Source organism: Pagrus major, chromosome 12, assembly GCF_040436345.1.
Source record: "Pagrus major chromosome 12, Pma_NU_1.0".
NCBI lineage: Eukaryota > Metazoa > Chordata > Actinopteri > Spariformes > Sparidae > Pagrus > Pagrus major.
In genome coordinates, this window is record NC_133226.1 from 4236040 (window position 1) to 4245983 (window position 9944).

The following is a 9944-nucleotide window of genomic DNA, read 5'->3' on the forward strand; positions in this document are numbered from 1 at the left end:
GTGGAGCACTGTCCAACACCTCGGCCAAAATCTCCCATGTATGTTCAGCTGGGTTGATATCCGGTCACTATGGACCAAAGCATATGATTCATCCCATTTTCATACTCAAACCATTCAATGAGCACTAATACATGAGCATCAGTCATAAAATGTGCTGTTGATCAGTTTTCAGCCCTACCAATGTCTTTCCCACAGATCTAAATGTGTGTCACCTCAGTCACTGTTACTATTGAAACACTTATCCATCTGGATACAAAAAAATCTTAATCAGCTGGGTCTGCTCAGGATTATTATACACCGTGCCATTTTTCGAGCAGATTCTGAACGCACCTCTCATCTTAGGTTGACTTAAAACTAGGACTTAAATCAAAACCCATGAAAACAAACAGACAGTTTGTGTATTCAGTGGTTTACTTTCAGACTCAGATGAACAGTTTACAAGTTAAAAGTCATGTTCAGTTACAGTTCAGTCTATATGACTTTTAATTGAAATGGTAAATAAAGCACCAAACACTGACATAATGAGCTCATAGTAAAAACAGCTGTACATTAATGATAAACTGCTCCAGCAGCACACAGTGACACTGGAGACTGCAGACAGTGCAGCTGGTTTACACATCATTTTACATTAAAACCACTTCGCTGATTCAAACAATTCATCATTACAGCTGAGAACAGCACAATTCTGACATCAGTATTATTAAAATGTCTAAGGGATCAATTGCCCTACACATTTAAAGACATCCTACATCAATCCAGCCTTTTAAAAAAAGCAGGTTTCCCTTACAAAATATTTTAAATTAGCACATTATTTGAACCAAACAGATTCAGAAATCCACTAAAACTTTGTGTTAACACATTCCAACAAGAACTGGATTCAACATCCAAATGTGACTCTCCTAAATAAAAGTCTTACATTTCTCTACGAGCTTGCATGTTCAGTACTCAAAGGCTTGGTCCGGTAAGTGACCTTCAGTAATGTTAATGCCAGCCAACACTAAAAACATCTTCTGTAGCAGCACCAAACATTGAAACATGGCTCCATCACGAATACAATGGGCCGACTTCCTGGAAGTGTTAGAATACTGCAGGATCAAACACTCAGCAACAGAAGCTAAACCCAGCTTAGAAACCTGGTTACAGTTTGAACCTCAGCCGACATTTCGTGTTCCACATGGTGCGGTCGCTGAGGCAGCCGGTGAGCCTGCTGGTGGGCGTGGGCCGGGCGATGCTGGAGAAGGGCCTGGAGTTGATGGAGATGTGAGGCATCTCCTTCTTCAGAGAGGGCAGGTGGCTGTTCTGTATGATGCCAAACACATCCAGCAGGCCCAGCAGGGGGAACATCTTACCCAGGTCACTGCAATGATAACACCCCTTCAGTTTTTGACTTCTAAACTCAGTCACTCAGAAGTGAACAGCAGCAGGGGAACTTACGTGAGAGCAGCGAGGTGGATGTGGTAGCAGCGACTCAGGGACAGATGCCGCAGGTGCTTCAGTTGTTTGAGGACAGGGAAGCTGTCGGCCATCAGCAGAGTGCTGTCACTGTGACACAGAGTAATCTCAATGAATACTGAACGACAGTCAAATGTCCTTTACTTCATGAACGTAACATTACAGAGAGGAGACGGGAAAGAGAGGAGAGAGAACTAGAGTCTCTGCTGAGTGCTGAGTTCAGTCAGAGCTTCACCTCAATTCAAACATACAAACACTGTGCTGTTGCTTGCTAGCTTATGGCTAATGTACAGTAAAGTAATGCAGCAGTTTGAGGTGAGAAAAACACTAACGTGAATAAAAACAAAAGATCCTGCGGTCAAACTTGCACAAGTTATGCTCTATGTTTAACCATTGTTGAGTTGTGTCTTTTTATCAGCCTAAATGTTTCTAACAAAAGGTCTAATGCATAAATCCTCTGAAGCTGCAGTCAGAGTATTTTGACCAGTTTGTGGCTGCTGAACAATCAGAAAACACGTCTCACATGGCACACCTTGTAAAGTTGTTTGCAGACAGGTGCCTATTTACACATCCAGCAGACACAGAGCAACATCAGCATTATCACATGCTGATCATGATACAGCATTCAAGTTGACAAATGTAGACATTGCTTTGTCAATGTTTACCATCAACACTTTTAGAAGACTTAAACAGTTCATATGAAACAGTTCCCCTGACATGTCAGAGCCTCTGATGATTACTAGTCACAGGTCCAGTTTGTTTCAAACAGTTCATGAGGAATACAATCTTACCTTAAATCTAGAGTTTGAATATTTGGGCATCTCGTCACCAGCACCTTCACATCTGTAAAAACACACAGTACAGTCATTTCAGAGTAAGACTAACCGCATTTCACAACTCGAGAAACTTCATAAAAAGAGCAAAAAAATCAGATTGCCATCAATAAAAAAAAAATAAAAGCCTTGAGGCCCTAAAAAATTTAATTTAAAAAAAAATAAACTGCTGAGCGCTGTACTTTACTTAGTAAGTTCAATGGGCCATGATAACATTGTTTTTTTTACCTGATGTTCCCGTTATGGTAAATGTAGGTGGTTTAGATAATACTGTACATATGAATTATATGTAGTGTCCATTGTGAATCATTTATTTCTTGTATTTTTGTAGTCACATGAGCTGTCAGGTGGGCTGCCTCCACAGGTACTTGTAAGGTGCATCTCTGCACTTATTTCATGTCTGAAGAAGGGCCTGAGCCCAAAGTCACACATGGAGGTAATATATGTTCATGGGAGCGTCATTTGACACAACATGCACTGTACAGGCGTGTGACATCAGATTATCTGTTTGTTGTGGCCGACACTAATACTGCAGCTGATAATATGAATCTTACAAATGCAAAAATGTGAAGAGGACTTTGTTTTAAATTGACATGTTTATTTGTCTAATAGAAGACCAATGTTTGGAGAGCCTTAGTCATCCCTAGAATGAAGAACACATCGACTCATTGTGTTTAATGTTCCACATTATCAAGCTAATTACTGACTGAATTTCCATTCTCGGAACAACAACAACAATTATTTCATTTTATTGCTTATTGGCCACTCATGCATCCCTAAACACTCAAAACCCTGCCTGGAGAGTCATCTGCAATGAATTCTGGGTTCTAAAGCAGTTTATTTTTATGCTGCAACAGGAAACTATAAACTCCTGCAGTAACACATGAAAATGTGGAACTGCGCCTGTTGATGAACGACGAAGACTTTGGTGGAACAGAGGCACACAAACAGGTCAGCGATTGTACAGACTATGTCGAGGAAAACAATCTAGTGTAGCATCAACTGAAGTACACTGAATACTATTTGCATTTGAAGAGACAGGAAACAACCTGCTCTGAAATAAAAACCATATGAATGAATATATGAGGCACGCTGAATAATGGCTGATCCGGCACCAACATCCCTCACTTACCATCTAGCGTGAGGCCCTCTCTGTACCCGCTGAAGTTGAGGTGAGTAACACCGGAGCTCACATTATGAACAACACTCTTCACATGATTATTGTCGAAGTCGCACCATGATATGTTCAGCTGGTCTATACTGCACAGGGAAAAACAAACAAAACCCACACAGCATTAGTCACTGACAGAGATGAAGGATGAGCTGTTGTCATTTTTTCAACAGCGGGATTTAAACCGGTGAAATGGACAGAGGAGCTGACCTGGAGCAGGACTGGAGCATGTCAGACAGAACTGGAGCAGAGAAGCCAGAGCAGCCACTCAGGTTGAGCTGCAGCAGGTTTGGGTTCCTGGACAGAGCGCTGAGGCAGAAATAACAATGGTCAAATATCATCCAACTGGATCAGTTACTGAAAGACCACACTGACCCAGACACACGTGCTCTGACAGCTTTAGAATAGTAACGAGTTACATTTACTCTGTTACATGGACTTGAGTAACTTTGAGTAGTTTTAACGCAGCATACTCTTCACTCACTTGAGTAGATTTCGGGAGAAAGTCTTTTACTTCATTACATTTGGAAACATTTATCACCCTTTTTTTAAAATAGCACTGCTTTTGTTAGTTTATGCGTTCATTCGGTTAAGAGGCAGGTGGTCAGCTGGTCCCAGGTCTGCTGGTGCTCCGTCATCTGACCACAGCCATGCCTGACCACAGTCAGTAGAACATCAGAAAACCCGTTGCTGACAGAGATGTCAGTGTGTCTGTTGTGGTAATACGTTTGATTATATGATTTTATATATATATATATATATATATATATATATATATATATATATATATATATATATATATATATATATATATATATATATATATATATATATATATATATATATATATATATATATATATATATATATATATATATATATATATATATATATACACACACACACACACACACACAGTATATCATGCTTCATAACTACTGCTACTGTTCTGCTGTCTGCCCTCATGTAAAGATTCAAGCTAATGGTGTGTGAGCGCCTGGTGCCGTGCATTTGACTAGTCATGCTTATTGATGTAACCTGATGAAAAGAGACAGAAAAATAGAGACAAAATGATGAACACCAATGTGGACATGGCTAATATAATGAACCACAGGTGGTCTATTTCAGGTCTCAGTAAAGAAGTGAGCACATGATGAAACATCACAGGCACAACATTATCTCCTAATTCACCTGAGTAAGTCATTGAAGTGAGCGTCTGTACTGGAATAACTGAACTTTAAGGACACTAACATGTGGACACTCTACATTTTGACAGAACAGTCTGTTATACACAAGATCTGCTGATTTATTACAAAATCATAATATAAAATAGGAGACAGCAACCAAAGAACGTAACAAGAAGCTTGATTTATAATAGTGTATGATAATGTAATATTTTGTGATCATACTCGAGAGATACAGACTGAATATTGTCCTGGTGTAAATGTGGCTGATTAATCAGGAGACGATTTGTTATTGTGTTGTCTTACTCACTAGTAAAGTAACGTTTTTAGTGCTTTTGTATCGTTGCTCAAATAGTTATTCTGATCACTTCTTTTACTTCTACTTGAGTAACTGTTTGACAAGTTACAGTACTTTTACTTGAGCACAGTTTTAGGTTACTCTACCCACCTCTGTCTATACTTTGATAACTGATTCATCATTAAAATCATTTTCCAAGAGAAAATGCAAAACTTAAGCCGTTTCCAGCTTCCACAATGTGAGGAGATGCTACTTTTCTGTTTTATGTCATATAAATTAATATAATTAATTCATGAATCATTGTCATTCTAGAAAAGTAAGTGAGGTATGAGCAACATCACAAAGGATTCCTAGGGGGTTGAATGAGTGACACGTTTGAAACATACCTGATGATGGTGTCTGAGAGCTGCAGGCCCTCCAGGCTCAGACTCTCCAGCAGCCTGCAGCGACAGATGATGCTCTCCAGGGCCGAGGTGGGGATGATGGAGCTGGACAGATCCAGCTGAACGATCTGCAGTGGGCTGAACAACGGACAACACGTTTTTTGTTTTTTCACAATCACCTCTAATTTGTTTGTTCATTTTCTCCTTTCTATTCTATTTCAGAGGGAAGAAAGTAACCTGAAACAGCAGCAAAGTTTAGATCTGTGACAGCCTAATTGAGGTTTACGGTGCCAAACTTTTAACAGCATCAGTACATAAATAACATACTGAGTCGGTGTGTAGTGTTCGTTCATGCATTAAATGTATAAATTGACATACCTTTACAAATATATAAAGTGGCAACTACAACAGACGGACATTAGTACTTCAATATTTTCTGATTTGACCATTAGGGCTCTCACTTTTTATCCAAAATTCAAACAGTCATTCAAATGTTTAAGGAAAAGTTAATATTCAAATTGTAACGACCCAATTGAATTCAAACCTCACTCTATATATGTGCAACAGACTGTCTGAACTAGTTACCTTGTGTTTCATGTTAAAAAAAAAAAAAAGGGATCAGCAATTTACTGAAACGGAGGAAATGGTGCATTGGTTGGGGACTATTTTCCTCTGTGAATTAATAGCTGTCCAGGAGCTGGACTCACCCCGTGTCAGTGAAATGCAGCTCTTCCACGAAGGAGCGAGGGCAGCGCAGCCTGTTGACTCCGGTCTTCAGCACCTGCTGCAGAGCTGGATCCATGTGGGTCAACCCCTCCAGATCCACACTGCGCCACAGGGACTCGTCGAACCTGGAACAGACACACAGGCAGACACAACGTCTCAGACAGTCTGCAGTACACAGCCGGCCCTGACTGAACCCTCTTTGATCCGGTCACATTGTTAAGTATCAATATGTGCATTCTCTGCAGTCAAGCTGCAGAAACTTAGACTTCTAGAAGCCACACCTTGAATGTAATGATGGATGACTGCCATCCAAAGTCTAGACATTTTAATTTTCTGCCGTCCTCTGCTACAGAACTAACAACAGATGTTATATAGCTCACTCTAACGAGGGGAAAACAACCAACAGAATATGAAGAGGCAGCTGCATTTTGTAATATGAGAAAAATTACATAAAATAGTGACGGTAAATAGTTTTTGTGGTATATTATAAAGACATTTGCCTTTATATTTATTGGGGGTAGACCCATTATCGTGGCCAATATTCAGCATTTTTCCAGTAACTGATATCAGGATTTTTGGGGTCCAATTGCCAATAAAATAAATTGATTTAAAAATGTAATCGTTTGGCTCTGATGCAGCATCCTCTCCATCTGTAGTCACCACTCTGTGGTCTCACTCAATGTCCTGCCAACAACACTATCGGATTGGTTACACATCACATGTAATAGCCCGTCAGCACGGAATAATCTGAATCTGCAGAGTAACTAAAGTTAGCAATGTTAGTAAATGTAGTGGAGAGGAAGTATTAAGTAGCAGAAAATGGAAATACTAAAGTACTCGAGAAATTTAAGTTATATTCCATCACTGGTTATTCTTAACTTTGACACCAAGATTTTATTTGAAATATGTTGGTTCCAATTATCAGTCATCGGTCTCCTTGATTACTAATAAATCCGCATCGGCACTGAAAAACAGAACAAAAAAACATGTTGGTCGGCCCTTAATATTTATATCTTGACATATGCACTTCTGTTGGGCTGCCAATTAAACTGTGTTGTTTGGTTTAAGCTCTATATCAAGAATCTTGGGGACTGCAAGAGTCATCGGGAATGAGAGTGAATCAGTGGCACTGGGTGTAAATGTAATAACAATAGAAAGCAGTAGATTAGGACCAGGCTGGGTGGAAGAACCCTCAGCTGCATTTTCGCCAAGCACCCTAACCCAAGTGTGTGCGTGTGTGTGCGTGTGTAGGGAATGTGTGGTTGACCAAGTAAGCAGAGAAGTGATGTGGATGCAAGCAGAGCAGAGGTGAAGGTTAGCACTAAGTTCTTCAATCTGGCAGTAAATGTACAGTGAAGGTTACAATGTGTACGAGTGCTTCAGCTACTCATGACCAAATAGTTTCCCCAACTGCTGGAAAAGTGAAGGAGGTTAGTTCTGAAGCCCCGGTAACAGACGTGCTTCGGGTCAGATCTAGGGTTTACTGTTACTGCTTGGTGGAAGCTGTAAGGAAGTGTAGTGGTTGGAGACTCACGCCAAGCGATGCCAGCGCTTGCAGACTGTGGACATCCTGAGGAGGTCCTGCAGAGGGAGGTAGAAGAGGACCCTGAGAAGCAGCTCGTCGGGCAGGTGGTCCCATGAAAGGCCTGCTGAGGGAAATGATGATGGAAAAGAGCAGAAAATGGCAGTTATCATATGTACACACACTACAGTGCAGCTGCTTACAGGAGGTCAGAAAACTGTTTCCTACCTGATGTAGACTCCTTTTTCCTCCTCGACCTCCTGGCCAGGACAAACTGGTTGTCATCGTTCTCTTTCCCCTTGCTGATGAGCCGCTGGTGCTTGTGGGTGGGTGACCACTGCTGGATGAGCTCTGTTGGGGTGCATTCAGTGTCCAGGCCCTCACTCAGACAGCCTTTTGACTTGCGTTTGTTGGTCCTCTTGGACTGAGACAGCATGGAGCCCTGAAGACTCAGGCAGGGCAGATCTTGCAGTGGCATGCTGGTGGAAGAACAAACTGATCAAACACTTTCATATCAAAATGTTGGCGAGGTGACCCGACACTTAATCCTGTCCTTTAGCAGCAGCGTCTCAGAGAAAGATGCGTTAGCTACCTAGCTTCCTCCAGGGAACAACCTCGATCTGCCCGCCATATTGATGTAGCCACCAGCGGTGTGACCGCCAATTCTGACTCCAACAGAACAAACAAATACTCTGTCCCCTCTGTTTCTGGAGATATGTGTGTTGCCTTACTCTGGCTTTTTATTCTCATATTCAGTTTATACTTCGCAGTTCATTAATCCAGGAAGGAGGCGCAGACATGAGGCCTGGCTGCGGTGGAAAGCGCGGTATCGACGAGACGAGCTTCAGTTTGAAGTAAACCTGCTCACAGCAGCGACTCACACTCAGACCTGATGGAGATTAAGTCTCCACATCTGCAGTTTGATTCAGAGTGACTCTGAGAGAAAGAGGAGCCATTTCTCGACCGAGAACACAACAGATGTGAGTCTCCAGCCAGCGTTGGCTCATTTTCACACGGACATTGAACATTAACTTCCTCGTGCAGCTACGTGACATGAATACAGTATAACAGATGAGTGACAGTACCTGAGTGTGTCCTGCTCCTCCGGTTCTGTTCAAATGTGTATGATATGAAGTGAGCTGCACCGAGACCACCGGGCCGACTGCTCTCTGCTACACAGACTCTTTAAACTCAGCGCCAGCAGCACGGCGCCCTGTATTCATCACGTCACTGACGTCTCTTCACCGTACGTCGTACGTCATACGTTCCACTGACTGGTGACGTTCAGGTATTGCTCGTTTTTCCGCCTTTTCATAGTTGCTGAGAGAAGCGCCTGCATTTTTTGGTTTTCAAAAATAATAGATGAACATGAGAAGAAATGTCCTCTTATCAGGAGACACGAGACATTTGCTCATGAGCTCAAAGGCACATTTAATGAGGGGATAAAGAGGACAACGTTCATAATAAAGAGAACAACAACTTTTCTGAAAGGCCGCTGAATGGTCGAATGATGCTCCAGCCCTCTGCTCTCTGTGTATGTGGAGGGTTACCAGGGCCAGAACACTATTCATTAAATAATTAATAATGCTTTAATAAACATTACATTTAAAAATGAAATGCCTGTATGAATGAATCAATAATGAATCATGCAATTTGATGGTTTATTCTCACCATAAATAAATAATCAGATATCAAATATATAAATGTTAAATTAATTTTTGTATGTATATACCCATTTATATACATATTCATAAACATTCTATTTGTATTTATTTATTCCTATTTTAATTCATCTATTTAGTTATTCATTTATTCACACATTTATTCAGCTATATACACCGATCAGGCATAATATTATGACCGCCTGCCTAATATCCTGTGGGTGTCCTGTGGTGTCTGGCACCAGGGCGTTTTATAGTGGATCCTCTGGGTCCTGTATGTTGGGGGATGGGGCCTCCATGGATCAGACCTGCTCCAGCACTTCTTACAGATGCTCGATCAGATTGGGATCTGGGGAATTTGGAGGCCTGGTCAACACCTTGGGCCCTTTATTGTGTTCCTCGAGCTGTTCCTGAGCAGTGTTTGCGGTGTGTCAGGGCACATTGTCCTGCTGGGGGGCCACTGCCATCAGGTAGTGTTGTTGTGATGAGGGGGTGTACTTGGTCCACAACAGTGTTTGGATGGGTGGTGCGTGTCAAGTGGCATTCACATGAATGCCAGCACCCAAGGTTTCCCAGCAGAACATCGCATTGTGATGAGATGATCAATGTTATTCACATCACCTGTCAGTGGTTTTAATGTTGTTGATGCTCATAACTCTGCTTGTAAATAAACCGGATGGACTGATTAGCTAGCTAGCTAGAATAGCCTAAGAT

At 41.5% G+C, this 9944-nt stretch overlaps 1 protein-coding gene across 2 annotated transcripts; it reads right to left on the bottom strand.

The window, feature by feature from the left end:
* Positions 1–390: 390 nt before the first annotated feature.
* Positions 391–8775, bottom strand: skp2 (S-phase kinase-associated protein 2, E3 ubiquitin protein ligase). 2 transcript variants are annotated; one of them, XM_073478217.1, is made up of 10 exons: positions 8655–8775; positions 7798–8048; positions 7582–7693; positions 6029–6172; positions 5325–5459; positions 3667–3765; positions 3418–3545; positions 2244–2295; positions 1435–1542; positions 391–1357 (listed from the first exon to the last, which is right to left on the bottom strand). In XM_073478217.1, exons 2-10 carry the CDS (start codon positions 8045–8047, stop codon positions 1138–1140), a joined length of 1248 nt encoding a protein of 415 aa, XP_073334318.1. In that variant the 5' UTR covers position 8048; positions 8655–8775; the 3' UTR covers positions 391–1137. The 2 variants fall into 2 exon arrangements, with proteins under 2 accessions (XP_073334318.1, XP_073334317.1); XM_073478216.1 differs by having other exon boundaries at positions 7582–7696.
* Between the last annotated feature and the right edge of the window lie 1169 nt (positions 8776–9944).

Coding starts and splice junctions, on each gene's coding strand:
- skp2 (XM_073478216.1), bottom strand. CDS start 8,047: ATGCCACTGCAAGATCTGCCCTGCCTGAGTCTTCAGGGCTCCATGCTG. Junction 2,296..3,417: donor AGAGGGCCTCACGCTAGATG/GTAAGTGAGGGA, acceptor GTGTTTTTACAG/ATGTGAAGGTGCTGGTGACG. Junction 1,543..2,243: donor ATTCAAACTCTAGATTTAAG/GTAAGATTGTAT, acceptor TCTGTGTCACAG/TGACAGCACTCTGCTGATGG.